This window comes from Helianthus annuus, chromosome 7 (genome assembly GCF_002127325.2).
Source record: "Helianthus annuus cultivar XRQ/B chromosome 7, HanXRQr2.0-SUNRISE, whole genome shotgun sequence".
Classification (NCBI taxonomy): Eukaryota; Viridiplantae; Streptophyta; class Magnoliopsida; order Asterales; family Asteraceae; genus Helianthus; species Helianthus annuus.
Genome location: NC_035439.2, coordinates 3,330,918 through 3,346,381, shown reverse-complemented (window position 1 = coordinate 3,346,381; position 15,464 = coordinate 3,330,918). Strand labels below are relative to the sequence as shown.

Below are 15,464 nucleotides of genomic sequence, written 5' to 3'. Positions count from 1 at the left end.
GATCGGGTAAATGATACCCGCATCAAGCCACTTCAACACTTCTTTCTTCACGACCTCCCACATATTAGGATTTAACCGCCTTTGTGCATCTCGAACGGGAGGCACATTCTCTTCCGTGATGATTTTGTGCATCACCACCGAGGGACTAATACCCTTCAAGTCCGCAATGGTCCATCCAATCGCCACCCGATTGGTGACCAACACCTCCATTAACTTTTTCTCTTGCTCCACGGTTAAATTCGATGCAATAATAACCGGGAGGGTATTGCCTTCTCCAACATAAGCATACTTGAGATGCTTTGGCAATTCCTTCAACTCAACTTCCGGAGGCTCCACTAAAGACGGCTTCAATTTAGTATCAATGCTCTCCGGTAAGCTTTCAACTTGGTGCGTCCATGTCGGTTTTCCTTCTCTAACCGCAAGCACCTCCAAACTCCTTACTTCCTCGTCCATGCTTTGTTCCACCTCCACCTGTGACCTGTCAAACATATAACAATCCTCCATTGTGTTTTCCCCATAAACGACTGTGTCGCAAAGAGGTATACACGTGTCAACAATGTCTGCCATATAGCATTCATCATCAACTGCAGGGCTCATAAGTCCGGAAAAAACATGCAACCTCAACCTTCGGTTTCCAAATGTCATGTCAACCGTTCCTGTTCTGCAGTCGATTTGAGCATTTGCAGTTGCTAAGAACGGTCGACCCAAAATCACCGTAGGTTGTTTGGTTGGGTCCTTGGCCACATAATCAAGTACTAGAAAGTCCACCGGATAATAAAAATCCTCGATTTTCACTATCACATCCGAAACAACTCCACGGGGTAGCTTGGGTGTCAAATCGGCTAACACCACGGTGGTGTTCGACGATTGAAGTGGACCAAATTCATATTGGTCATACAAGCTACCCGGTAGAATGCTTACGCTAGCACCAAGATCTAGAAGCGCCCGGTTGATTTTAAAATCGCCTACTTGAATTGAAATGATAGGCGCACCCGGATCTTGGAGCTTAGGTGGAAGTGCACCCGAGATAATCGAACTCACATTTTCGGTTAAATCTAATTTCTTTGGAAATTTGTGAGTGCGTTTTTGGGTACACAAATCTTTCAAGTACTTAGCATACGACGGTACTTGTTTAATTGCATCCAAAAGAGGTAAATTGATTTTGACTTGTTTGAAAATTTCCAACAACTCTTCTTGTTGTGGACCTCTTTTGTTTACAACTTTTTTCGTGGGTCCCTTCAATGCTTCGGGATAAGGGGCGGTATTAGCCTCCACACCCTTTTCCTTAGCCTTGGGGACGGGGATGGTCCCAACGGGTGGGTTGTTTTTCTTTTTCAAGTCATTTTTATTTTGACCCGTTTGACCATCCTCACGCTCATCTTCACTCGCATCTTCCACCACCCCTTCAACAAATTGGGGTGGTGGTGTTTCGACACCACTATCGACAACACGACCACTACGTAAAGTAATTTTATTAATTGGTACCTCACGTGTGTTCCTCGAGCTCGACCCTTGATGCTTAGGGTTCATGGTGGTGTCACTTGGAAGCTTCCCCATGCCTCCCTTTATTTGGGCCACTTCTTCCGCTAGTTGACCCACTTGTTTCGCCAATGCCTCGTGTGCTTTGTCTCGGATCTCGTTTGCCTTCTTTATCTCTTTAACGTCACTGTGAGTCTCCTTTTGCATGTTGAGCAAAGCATCTATCTTGGCACTCAAGTCATCACCACCGGTTTGGTTATTTGACCCACTTCCGTTACCGCCTTGGTTATTGTAACTCTTTTGGTACCCACCTTGGTACCCTTGGTTGTAATTTCGTTGGTAACCTCCTTGGTTACCACCTTGACGGTTTTGATATGATGACCCACTTCCTCCTTGATTACCCGATTGGAAATTCGGGTTCATTTGATTTGAAGCATTGCCATACCGAAAGTTGGGGTGGTTTCTCAAACCCGGATGGTAAGTGTTGGAGTTCATGTCATATTGTTTTCTATCTCCATACACTTGATTAACTTCTTCGGTGTAACCACTCGTCCCCATTGAACATTGCTCGGTCGCATGCCCAATATCTCCACATTCTTCACAAACCGCAAACTGAACCGCATTTACCTCTTTCTTCTTTTTCAGTTGAGCTATTTCCCGTTCTAAGGTGGAGATCCGGTCTTTGGAATCGAGATCGGGAAGTGACCGGGAAACTGGATGTCTTTTTGCTCTATCGGCCGATTCTTTTTCCTTGGATCGTTTGCTCATCCTTTCCAAGAATTCCCAATCATCATCCTCATGATTGCTCAAGAGTGTACCATTGCTTGTTGTCTCGAGACGATTCCAAGTTGCGTCATCTAAACCCCGTACAAAGCATTTCACCAACTCCCATTTTTCTATTTGGTGATGCGGGCATCTCCTCATTAGCTCTTTGAATCGGGTAAATTCTTCATGTAACGGCTCACTTGAAAGTTGACGAAGCGACCGAATTTCATCTCTAGCATCGTCGGTCTTTGCCATAGAATAGTATTCGTCCAAAAACGCTTGTTGCATTTGTTCCCAAGTTCGAATACTATTGGCCGGAAGGGTAAGGAACCACTGTTTTGCCTTGTCTTTCAACGAAAATTGAAATAACCGAAGCTTAACTTCCTCTAGTGCGAAATTGTGCCCCCCAATAGTATCACAAATGGAAGAGAACTCCGTTAAATGTGTGTACGGCTCATCATTGGACCTCCCATTGAAGTGAGGAAGTATGTTGATGTAATGCGGTTTACAATCAAACATCCTCCTTTCACATACTATCGGAGAATTATTCTCAGTCACTATCAGGCGGAAACGGTCATTTACTCCCCGTGGAGGTTGTTGACGACGTTGTGGACCATTAACTTCTTGATCGACCGGTCTTCGATTATCCCTTCTTTCACCTCTTTGATCCCCCCTTCGATTATCCCTTGGGTTACCACCTCCCACGAAACGAGGAATCCGGTTAGGGTTTGCATTGTTGTTGTTGTTGTTGTTGTTGTAAAACCCATCATTCCGGTTCCGTTGGTTATTGTTTCGTGGTTGACGGTGGTTCCCATAACCATCATTTCTTCCACCTCCGTAACCGTATTCATCGTCCCCAACATAATTGGCGTTTTGGTAACCAAATTCCTCATCGTCATACCTTCTAGCGTTGTAGACGTTTCCCCTATTCACGTAGGCCCAATCTTCATCATCATTAGCCCGATCATCGTAATACCCCCCATCGTCTGAATTTTCGGTATGGATGCTTTTGTTCCGGCGATTGATAACCGGGAACACTATATGGTTCATCATCGGGGATTGCATTCCGTAAATCGTCGATGTTGAAAAACGGGTCTTCATTTGCGGGATTGCCGCGATCACGGTTACCTCTACGATCGGAGTTGACATTCCGATCATCAAGGTTGATAGGTAACGATGCTTGTCGGTGAAGGGGTTGTTGTTGAGGTCTTCGTTGGGTGTTGTTGGTATTTTGGTTTCGGAAAGGTGGAGTGGGTGGTCTTGCGTTGGTGTTACCACCCGGTTGTTCTTGAGGTATAGGTTGGGTGTTTTGAGCGGGATAAAAGGTTCCTCGAGATTGGAATTGATTTGGGTTGAGGTTTTGGTTGGGATTGAAGTCTTGGTTGGAGTTGTGGTTTGCCATTGAATCGGTTTCAATGGTCGGTGTGAGTGGTGGTGTTTGGTTGGTTTGATTAGAAGCAAGAGTTGCTTCTAACCGGCTTGCTAGGTTCCTTCTTGCGACTCTTTCGATTTCCGGTTCGTAGACTAACGGTGAAGTCCTTCCGGAATTCCGCGTATGCATGCACTACCTGTAACCTGCACAAGTAACACACCCCGCGTAACAAGGAAAAAGACAAAGTTCAAAAAGAAGCTAAACAATTTAAACAGTTAATCACGCAAATTCAAACAATATCCAAACACAAAGCGCACGCACTCCCCAGCAACGGCGCCAAAATTTGATCGGAGTGTCGCACTCCGGTCAAAGATAATATTTATAAGCCCAAATTACCCTTAACAATGTGTTAGTGGTAGTAAGGGGTCGATCCACGAAGAGTATGTGGTTTGTGTATGGATTTGACTGAATTATAAAGAATTGTCACAATTATGAAGCTTGCTAAAGTGTTTTTGTATTTTTGTTTAATAAAAAGATGTGAATTTGAATTACTGGAAGTGGATTAATTAATTAACAACTACTAATTAACGATTGCAAGAATTTTGGATACTAGAACAATAATAATAAAAAGGAATCACACCCGGTTTCGGTAATTATTAACCTAGGATTTCTACAAGTTCTAGCTTCAACTCAAATGCATTTGATTAACGGATTTAGTGTACCGTGACTTAAGTGCTACTAACTATCAACGCTCCGAAGAACGGACAAAAAGACACTTTGTAATCAACACAAGTAAATCCTAACAATGACAATGTACAATTACGTATCACCGTTTCGCAAAGTCATAACTTTTAACATCGCTCGACAATTCACGAATTCGTAACAAATGTAATACTATTGTCAAGAGTGTCAAAAACCAAATACAAATTGTCACTAAGTTAAAACAAGAACAATTCGAAACCCTAGAATTAACAACTACCTACACCGGGGTGAAACCGAGATGATTAGCCGCTCATGGTTGACGAAGCTTGATCACCGGATGTTTGGAACGCGGAAGGATTCATCTTGAAGCTTGATTGGATGGAGGAATGATGGAGAATTAGGGTTTATGGAATGATGATGGTGAAGTGGTGAATAATTGTATGAACTAGGGTTTGATGATTGGTGGTCACGATTCTTGATGATTCCGGGTTGTAGAGATGAAGATGATTGAATGGTAGGTGATAGTTGGTGAGATTAGGCTCCAAACTCAAGATTCAAACTCCCCTCAAAGTGTAACTCCCGTATTAGTTGGTCAACATCCAATAAAAATTGATCCCAACACCTAAAAACCCAAATTTCGCGTTCTGAAAAACCACTACCCGTCGCCGACGGGCTTGACCCCGTCGCCGTCGGGTCCCCAAAAACTGATGTGCGTCCGACGGCTTAATTGACTGGATACGGGTTTTGTTGCTTACGGGCATTTCCTGAGGGCGTCGCGACGGCTTGGGACCCGTCGGCGACGGGTTCTCGAAACTTCATTTTCAGATTTTGCTTGTTTCGCTCCCGTTTGATCCGTAATGCGTTCCGATGCTCCGGTTTTCGATCCGGTGATCCGTAAAGCTCCTGAAAAGCTCCTTAAACTTCATTAAACCTGCAAAACACAAATCTAATTAAAAGTAGGCTATTCAAGATTAAAAGTCAATAAAAACATCAACTTAAACATTAACGAACGCCGGTTTTCAACCACACATCAATAGATGCAATTCTGTGGTGTTAACTTGGTTATTGAATTCTGTGTCTGAAGAGTTGTTTTTAGGGCAGGTCTTCTCCAAACTTGCTTGCTTCTGAAGTTTGGACAGATCTGAGAGAGACTTATGATAAGGTTGATGGTTCTGTTGTCTATGACTTATATAAAAAGATCAATTGTATTTCTCAAAATGGTAGTTCTGTGGCTGAGTATTATAATAAATTGACAACTATGTGGAAGCAGTTTGATGCAATGGTGCATCTGCCTTCATGTTCTTGTCAAGCAGCCAAAGACTACAATGATTTTTCTACTTTAATCAAACTAATGCAGTTCCTCATGGGTCTTGATGATGTGTATCAACCTGTGAGGACTAACTTGTTGACAAGAGAACCATTTCCTTCTGTTAAGGCTGCTTATGCCTTAATTTCTAGAGAAGAGTCACATAGACTCTCAAGTAGTGGGTCTAAGGGCCAAAGTGTATCATATGTGGCTAGGTCTAACCAATCTAATCAAAATACATCTAGAAGAAACTTTAGAGGACCTAATTCAACTTTAAAATGCACTCATTGTAACATGATAGGTCATACAATTGATAGGTGTTTTGAGATAATTGGTTATTCACCTGGTATGAAAAAGAGAAGTAGTGGGTCTTCTGTAAGAAACAACAGTAGTAATAATACTAATAAATCCAGTATGTCTTCTGGACCCTCTAGTTCTGCTACTTCTGCATTACCTTTTACTCCTGAGCAGATTGCAAAGTTAATAAGTCTTGTTGGTGAGAAATCTGAGGGAGATCAGGAGAAGTCCAATATGGGAGGTATCTCTGCTTGTATGTCTGAGTTTGTTAGTTGTTCCAGCAGTGTGAGTTTTAGTCATGATTGTAATTGGGTTGTTGATTCAGGAGCTAATCAACATATGGTTAAAAGTGATAAAGATATGTTTAATTGTGTTGATGTTTCTGAATGTGGTTTGAAGGTTGGTCACCCTAATGGAACTAGTGTTAATGTGCTAAAAATTGGAGAACTTAGACTGATTAATGATGTGATAATTAAAGATGTGTTTTATGTTCCTGATTACAGTGTTAATCTTTTGTCTGTTCATAAGTTAGCAAAAGATAATAAAATAGCTGTGTTGTTTAATGAAAGTAATTGTATGTTACAGGATTTGAGATCAAAGAAAATTCTGGTGATTGGTAAACAAGAAAATGAGTTGTATTTTATAGGTAAAAATGGTAATACTGTGAATATGTGTTTTAATAGTGTTGTAAGATCAAATTTGTGGCATAGTAGGTTAGGTCACCCTTCAGATCAAGTTTTGGCTGTTTTAAAAGATGATTTGAATGTTAAATCAATTGAACATGGTCCTTGTGATATTTTTCATAGGTCTAAACAAGTTAGAGTCCCATTTCCTTTGAGTGATCATAAATCTAAAGAGTTAGGTGATTTAGTTCACCTTGACTTATGGGGTCCTTACAAAATATCTAGTTATGAAGGGTATAGGTATTTCTTAAATGTTGTTGATGATTTTACTAGATCTGTATGGTGTTATATGCTTAAAAATAAAATGGAGGTTTTTGAAAATCTAAAATATTTTTATGAACTTATTTTAACTCAGTTTAAAAGGAAAGTTAAAATGTTTAGGAGTGATAATGGGACTGAGTTTATAAATAATCAAATGTCTATGTTTTGTAAACAAAAGGATATTATACATCAAACTTCTTGTTCATATACCCCACAACAAAATGGGGTAGTTGAACGGAAACACAGACATCTTTTAAATATAGCCAGAACTTTGATGTTTCAGAGTGGCCTACCTCTGAGATTTTGGAGTGATTGTGTGCTAACTGCTGTTTATATTATCAACAGGCTGCCATCTTCTGTGTTAAATGGAAAGAGTCCTTATGAGCTCATGTTTAGTTTTAAACCCTCTTTGTCACATCTTAGAAATTTTGGGTGTCTTTGTTTTAGTACTATATTAAATGAACTAGATAAATTTGCTTATCATGCTGATAAGTGTGTTTTGATAGGTTATTCGAATGTAAAAAAAGGATATAAACTTTGGAGTTTAGATGAAAAAAGGGTTTTTTATTCAAGGGATGTTAAATTTTATGAACATGTTTATCCTTTTAAATCAAAACAAGGTAATGGTAATGTTGTGCATGATGAGAGTTTAAATTTGTTAAACTTTTTTGATAAATACGAGACAAATACACCTGAAGTTTCTTCAATTCCCAATGATGAAGAGGGTGCTACTGAATCTCATGACACAGTCAGTGATGATCAGCAGCCAGCTCCCTCTACATCTGCCACTCCAGAACCAACTGACTTGAGTCGTGGTTTTGATTCTAGTGTTGATAGTAGTAATAGAGTGGAGTTAGGCGAGGCAGAGGACACTGATGTGTCAGTAGATGAGATTAACCCATCTGAGGGGACCCAAGTAGGTCTAAGAAGATCTTCTAGGAATGTTTCTGTGCCTAAAAAATTTCAAGATTATGTGCTTAATTGTTCTGTTAAATATGATCTTAATAAAGTGCTGAGTTATTCGTGTTTGTCTGCTGAAAATACTAGTTTTATTAGTTGTTTAAGTAAGTCTACTGAACCTAGTAGTTATGGTGAAGCTTCAAAGGACCCCAAGTGGGTTGAAGCTATGAATCTTGAAATGGAAGCTTTATTATGAAATCAAACATGGGAACTGGTTGAGTTGCCTAAGGGTAGAAAACCAATAGGCTGCAAGTGGGTTTATAAAATAAAATATAAGGCAAATGGTGAAATTGAACGTTATAAAGCTAGGTTGGTTGCGAAGGGGTACAACCAAAGGGAAGGTCTTGATTTTGGTGAAACATTTTCACCGGTTGTGAAAATGGTCACAATTAGGTGTGTTTTAAGTTTAGCAGTTCAACATAATTGGACTTTATACCAGTTAGACATCAATAATGCCTTTCTATATGGTTCAATTACTGAAGATGTTTATATGACCTTGCCTGAAGGTTATTATGATAAAAGTGAGTCAAAAGTGTGTAAGTTGGTTAAATCTTTGTATGGGCTTAAGCAAGCCCCTAGAAAGTGGAATGAGAAACTAACTGATGTGTTAGTTAATGTTGGATTTGTACAAAGTTCATGTGATCATTCCTTGTACATTATGTGTAAATCTTCTGTGATGATTGTGTTACTTGTGTACGTTGATGATATAATTGTAACTGGTAATAGTGATACTGAAATTAAAAGGGTTAAAAGTTTGTTAAGTGACAGTTTTCAGATCAAAGACTTAGGAGTTTTAAAATACTTTCTTGGATTAGAAGTTGTGTATGATAAGTCTGGTTAATGTTTGAATCAACGAAAGTATTGTTTGGAGTTATTGGCTGAGTTTGGGTATCTTGGGTGTAAACCTGTAGGTACTCCAATTGAGTTGAGTCATATTGTCAATAAGAAAAATGTTAATGAACAGGAAGAGTTAGTTAATGTTACAAATTATCAAAAGTTGATTGGTAAATTGATCTACTTGTCATTGACTCGTCCAGATATAAGTTATGCTGTGCAATATTTGAGCCAATTTATGCATAAACCATTGTCAGCTCATCTTAAAGTTGCTTTAAGGCTGCTAAGATATCTAAAACTTAGTCCAGGAAGAGGTTTATTGTTCAAAAGAAGTAATAGTTTTGAACTGTCATGTTTTGCTGATTCCGATTGGGCTAAGTGTGTAGATACTAGGAAGTCAGTTACTGGTTTTTGCATATTTTTGGGAGAGAATCTTGTGTCATGGAAAAGTAAGAAACAGTCAACTGTTTCTAGATCAACAGGAGAGGCTGAGTATAGAGCTATGTGCTCAGCCACCTGTGAACTTGTCTAGATTGTGAATGTTCTTAATGAGCTTAATGTTAGTTGTAAATTACCTATTCAGGTATCTTGTGACATTAGTGCTGCTATATCTATAGCAGCAAATCCAGTGTTTCATGAACGTACAAAGCATTTCGAAATTGACTTGTATTTTCTGAGAGAAAAGGTGTCAATTGGGTTTATAGTTACAAGAAAGGTTGATACTGAAGATCAACTTGCTGACATTTTTACTAAGGGGTTGAGCATTACCCAGCATAATATATTTTGTAAACACCTGGGTATGATAGACATGTTTAAACCAAATGGATGAAGGGGGGATGTTAAAATATTATGTGACATTGGTCATCCATTTGGGCTTATATTGTTTATCTGGGCTTATATTGTTTTGTTAAGATTGGGCCTGTTAAAGTGGGCTTCTTGTTTCTAATGGTTTAAGTTGTTAGTCTGTTGCAACTGTTATCTTGGGCAGGATATTTTGGAGGATGTAAAGTGTAAAATACAAGGGCTGCGATCGTCATCTTGATATCTTGTGGGGCAGAGTGTAATTGTGGTGAACTGGCATATAAAAGGGTGTACTCTCTCTTATCCGTTCAGTTGTTCACTCCCAAAAGTTGTTTACATTCTCTCTGTTTAGATCTAGGGTTTCACTGCAAGTGTTGCAGCTGTATTCATTCCTGTTATTGTCTCTCCTTTGTTTTGAGAGATTATTGATACGGTTTGGTTGATGATCATCATCTGTAGATGATCATCAGATTTGTTTTGTACTTCTGTATTTGTTAGATCTTACTATTGTAAGATCGTTTGGGATTTGGGGGGTAATCGTTTTGGTTTGGGTTAATAAGAGTTTTGTCACGTTTTGTCGCTATTTTGTTGTTTGTCTTTGTTAGTTTGTTGTTGATTCACCGCAATACCATTGTTTTAGCAAAAAAATTCACTGGATGAGGAAGCAACCCTCATATTAACTGCTGCAGCTACTGATTTTGCTAATCTCCGTAACTTCATGGTTCCCTGCATATTTAATAGCAAATCCATTAACTCCTATCGTGTTTTTTTTAATACAAAAGGATCTGCTAACGTACCATCCCAAGCTGTCCATTGGAGAAGACAATTTTTATTCCTTACCTGCCATAATAATCTACCGAAGCATTCCTATCTGCAGCTGATATCAAGTCTTCTCTGTTCAACACCAATATCTGTTACCGAGCCATGAATCCATCTAATCATTCACGTAGGTTTACAAGTATAACTATTTGGAATCAACAGCATATAACATCATTTAGGATTACACGATACTCAGTAATTACAATAAGATAATCAACTGTAACGAAATGAGAAGTATTAAGATAGTGTTTGTATGCGCTTTTGTTGTGTGAAGTTGTAATGATCATTTAATCAAACATTTAAACGTTTGGTTAAACTATTTTTTAAATTAATTAATACAATGACCAAAGCAAATAGTATTGTTAAAATGATTCAGCCTTTTTATAAATAGAAACTTTAATTACCTGTGGATGACTTGTAGACATTGGAATCCTAGCATCTCTCACTTCAATGACAACATCCATAAATTTGGTTGTTCCTTCGGTTCTCTTTCGGTTTTTGCAATCTAACAAATATGATAACTTTCCACTAAAACTAACTCTTGAACTTAAGAGTACCTAAACGGTCCAGTGGTAGCGATCGATCCAGTCCTACTCTTCTTCAAAAGATTCAGTTGCACTACTTTAATTTATATTACCATTTCTATACCAGCTTGTAGTTTGCCCACCAACAATCTACAATAATTTCCGTTCTATGTTTCATCATACACTATAATGATTCTATTACAGAGGGGTATTTGAACAACTATAAGCCCTACAAACAAACTCATTTGATCATATCGACTTATTTTCTTCTCGAACATTAATTATGCCTTTATTTTTATCCTTAAAGCTAAAAAGAACATCGTTATAATAAAACAAATGTATCTAAGGCATGGATAGAATGAATGAATGTACAAAATAAGAACATCATGCACGGTTATAGTCAGATACAATCTTCAAGTTAAAGAACTTCAAACAGCAGCACCTACCTCTGTTATAGCTGAAGGGCCGCTTAAGACAGCTTAGTTCAGTTTAAACTCAGACATTCAAAAATAATTATTGATACATTGCTTAGTTTTTAACCGAGCCGGCTTGGCTCAATTAGGCAAGAATTCAAAAATAAATACTAATACATTGCTTCAAGATTCAAAAGTTTACGTTTAATATACGATTCAATAGTTCAAAAAGACAAATTGAAAATAAGTTCAACCTGCCATATTACAAGCCAAAATCAAGATCAACCATCTACAAAATAAGTTTCAAATCTCAACGAAATACAATACAAGTTTATCAACATCTAAATCAACTTCCAAACATGTCAAAGATATCTAAGTACACTTCTAAATACTTGCATATTATAACCGATTTTCGTTAATATATTATATACATATTAGAATAAAGTAAGTTTAAAGTAAAATAATCAAATCTAAACCAAACCGAGCTAACAAGCGAGCCAAACCAAGCCATATCAAACAAACTTTTTCCAAGCTAAATCTTGGCGAGCTTCAAACCGCAAGCTTTTTGGATAGCCCTAATAAAAACTATTTAAGTTCTACACCGCACCTTAAACAAATTTAAAACAACATTACTCTGTAATTGGACCGGACAAATTTCTCATATTTGGACTGACCCATGATCCAGAGCCCATCGTCTATGAATCCCTACACCTTTCAATTCTTCCCTCCATCGTCTCCAAAATTTTGAAACCCTAAAATCAAAAATCCAAGTCCAAAATGTCGGACGACATTCCGTTCGAACTCCAAGCGGAAATCATCAACCGGGTTCATCCTGTCAAATCTTTGATTCGGTTCAGATCCTTTTCAAAGCAATGGAAGTCTCTGATCGATAGCTCTGAATTCATCACTCATCACACCCTCAACAACAACAAGACTCAGCCGCAACATCTACTGGTAAGGTACATAACAAGAGCTACTGGGCACAGATTTGTTTCTGCGGATGCATGTTTGCTCGAGGAAAAATATGTTTCCATTGTTGATGATGATAGCTTCCACCACCACAAGTTTTCCCCTGTTGTTCCTCCAACCGTTAAGCTGTTTGTGTGTCCACTCATGCTCGATTACTCTCACGGATTGGTGTGTTTGCTTGGATACACCCGAGATCGAGTGAACCGAAAGAAACTGGTTGTTGTTTGGAATCCACTAATTGGGAAATCTGTTGGTATAGAGATACCGGATCGAGCCGATATTGTTATTGGTTTTGGGGTGTGTCCTAAAACTAGCGACCCTAAGATCGTCAAGATTTCACGTTTTGTCGAGGCCACGGCTGAGGTTTTCACATTAAGCTCTGGGGCTTGGAGAAGTGTACCGATGAATATTCCGTTTAAATCATTGCACTTCCAGAATTCACAGGTGGTTATCGATGGGGTTATTCGTTGGCTTACTTATGATAAAATTACATATAAACATAGGTTTTATTCATTTGATTTGGCAAGTGAAAAATTTGGAGAAGCAGCAGACTTTCCTTATAACTTAGCAGGTCACTCTGGAAGGCTGTACCGTATATCTAAGATCAATGATTCTCTTGTGGTGCTTAGTCATCACTGTATTGTTACTAATTTAACACCGAAACGATTTTGTGACGTATTGATGATGTTGAAAAATGGTGTTCCAAAACCTTCCTTTACAAAACTATTCACTGTTAACGACGTTCGGGTTAATAGTATGATTGGATTTAGGAAGAATGGCCAACCAATAATGGATCGGACGGGTGATATTGATGATGAACTAGAAGTTTATGAACTCTGCTCGGAACGCATCAACGGTCTTGGGATTTATGGGTCGGCCTTCAGGATGACCTCCTACAAAGAGTCACTACTTTTGCTTAATCATTCTGATTCGACCATTTACTCATAGATGATGAATCTACTTTTTAAATCCTTGTTTTCTTGTTTTTAGTTTAGCTTCCATCAGACTTAATGGTAACTTTTCTTATTATCATCTAACTGAAAACATGCTCCCAGTATATGTTTAAATCCTACTTGATTTATAATCTCATAAGCAAAAACAGATGGTGGCTCCTTCAGGTTATCTGTGTTCTCTCACTGCAGTCACCATACAACAATTGCAGGGCTGATCATTGTTTTGTGTGGTTCTGTTAGCTAATATTCTTGTAATTGTTCTCATGACTCGTATCATCAATTCTGAAGTCCACTTCGAACTCAATATAACACATACTTGTCGATAAGCGTTTCATTTTAGTTGTCTAATTTTTGACCCGTTTAACATTTATTTACTATAATCTGACATGTTTTACCCGTTTTAATTTAGAATGATATATTTTGACCCATTCAATATATATTTACCGTATTTTGGCACATTTGACCATCATAAGAACCACCATTGATGACAAAATACCCATACTTGATTTTAAAACTGGGTCTCATACCTAGCTTAATACCCGTTGTGTGTATCGTGTATACCCGCAGGTATCAGGTACACCCATTACCAGAGGTGGCAAATATAACCCAAAGACAAGCTTTTGGGTTAATTTGGGTAATAATTTGATATGGGTTATTTGTCTGAAACGATTCGGTTTCAAATCACCTCATCTCATCTGGTTGTTGTAAACCCACATTCAACACGGTATGGTGGGGCGGGGGTTTGGGGCGTGGGTTTGGTGGGCTTCGCTGGGCTGACCCGCTGGGCTATTTCAATATTATTTAAAACAACAAATTTAATTTTTTTAATATTTTTAAATAAAGAAAATTACAAAAAAAAAAATTCCTAACTTTTATATTTGTTTTTTTATCTCTTCTCTCAACGCCAAGACTAGTTCTAACTCGTCACCCTGTAGGTGATCAATGAGCCGGGATAGAAATTTCAAATCATCCCGTTTTTGTTTCTGGGCATCTCTAGCGGCATCTCTAGCTTCTTTGCTTCTTCGTATTTCGGCCCTTTGTTGTTGGAATACGTTGAATGTATCCAACTTGCATGAAATGTCATCCAACTGCTCGCTGCATATTCCCCTACGCGAGCCAGAACTCCCAGCTAAAGGCGATGCCGTATCAGATCTAGATTTTTGAGCACGCCTTCTTGAGGCATTTCTTCCATACTCAGGCCGGTTTGGGTTTGGCGAATCATCCAAAAGGTCCTCAAACTCTTGATCTCGTGCATCAGATTGGGCTTGGGACGAGACCCTTGACCTTTTGGAAGACGAGTTAGTTTCGCTACCAATGGGGATAGTCGCCCACTTTGGATGGAACTTACAAATCTCCCAACAATGCATGAAACGGAAGTCGGTCTTCATATTTGATTTGAATGTGACCATTGCATTTGTCAAAATGACGGCTTCGGTTTCACCACTTTTAGGGTTTTGCTTTGCTTTATTTAAAAAACCACTAAATTTTGTAAGTTGGGTGCTTATCTCGCTCCACTTTGAGGATAAGCTATCGTTTTCACGATAGGTCTCCCTACCCATTTCTTGATGGAATAGTCTACTAACCGATTCCCACAGGGCGGTTCGATGTTGCGAATTTCCTATTTTAATTAAAAAAAATTAATATATTACAAACTTATATAAAAAATAACCATTAATAAAAACAAAGGTTAAGAATACCTAAAGTTAAATGTTGAGATTGTTCACACCAAGCCCTGGCCAATGCAACTTCTTCAGCAACGACCCATTTTTGTAGTTTTCGTTTGGCGGTTTCAACTACTTTATCCTCCACGGTTTTCTTCTTATGACTTCTCTTTTTGATGGGTTTCGATGCGGAAGGACCATCATTGGGTGGTTGAGTTTCGGGAACGGATTCGTTTTGTGAAAGGTCGATGGAGGTTGGTGAAAGGTCGATAGGCGATTGTGAAAACGGGGTAGGTATCGAATCGTCAGTGTGTGGGCGTTTTCCCCCAACCCACGCCCACCCGGGGTGGTGCCTTGGGCGTTTTCCCCCAACCCACGCCCCAACCCAAGCCCATGGCCTAATGAATTGTTTTTGCATCATGAATAATTGTGTTTCGTGTCTTGGTTGTGTGTTAATTGCTTGAAGGTTAGTTCTACGTAAACCTACGTTCTAATGAGCTTCTGTTTTTGTTTAGTTGGATATGTGTTTGCTGGTTTGTTTTTGTGAACCGTTCATGTTAATTTGATAACCAAGAGATACAAATGATCCGAATTATTTTCATGGTTCCAATGACAATAGTTGAGTATTTGTAAATATTCGTATTCTTTCATTATTGTTCGATGAA

General features: G+C 38.7%; 2 protein-coding genes across 2 annotated transcripts in view; both read left to right on the top strand.

Annotated features, from left to right (window-relative positions):
• The window catches only part of LOC110867612 (F-box/FBD/LRR-repeat protein At1g13570-like), a 96,758-nt gene that overhangs the window by 43,245 nt on the left and 38,049 nt on the right, over positions 1 to 15,464 (top strand). The window lies entirely within an intron of this gene.
• Positions 11,907 to 13,250, top strand: LOC110867617 (F-box protein At2g14710). The gene is made up of 2 exons (XM_022116614.2): positions 11,907 to 12,977; positions 13,025 to 13,250. Exons 1-2 carry the CDS (start codon positions 11,994 to 11,996, stop codon positions 13,103 to 13,105), a joined length of 1,065 nt encoding a protein of 354 aa, XP_021972306.1. The 5' UTR covers positions 11,907 to 11,993; the 3' UTR covers positions 13,106 to 13,250.

Bases quoted from the DNA above. Each gene is read 5' to 3' on its own strand.
- LOC110867617 (XM_022116614.2), top strand. From the start codon at position 11,994: ATGTCGGACGACATTCCGTTCGAACTCCAAGCGGAAATCATCAACCGG. The intron at 12,978-13,024 runs GATCGGACGGGT...TTATGAACTCTG, and splicing joins AGAATGGCCAACCAATAATG to CTCGGAACGCATCAACGGTC.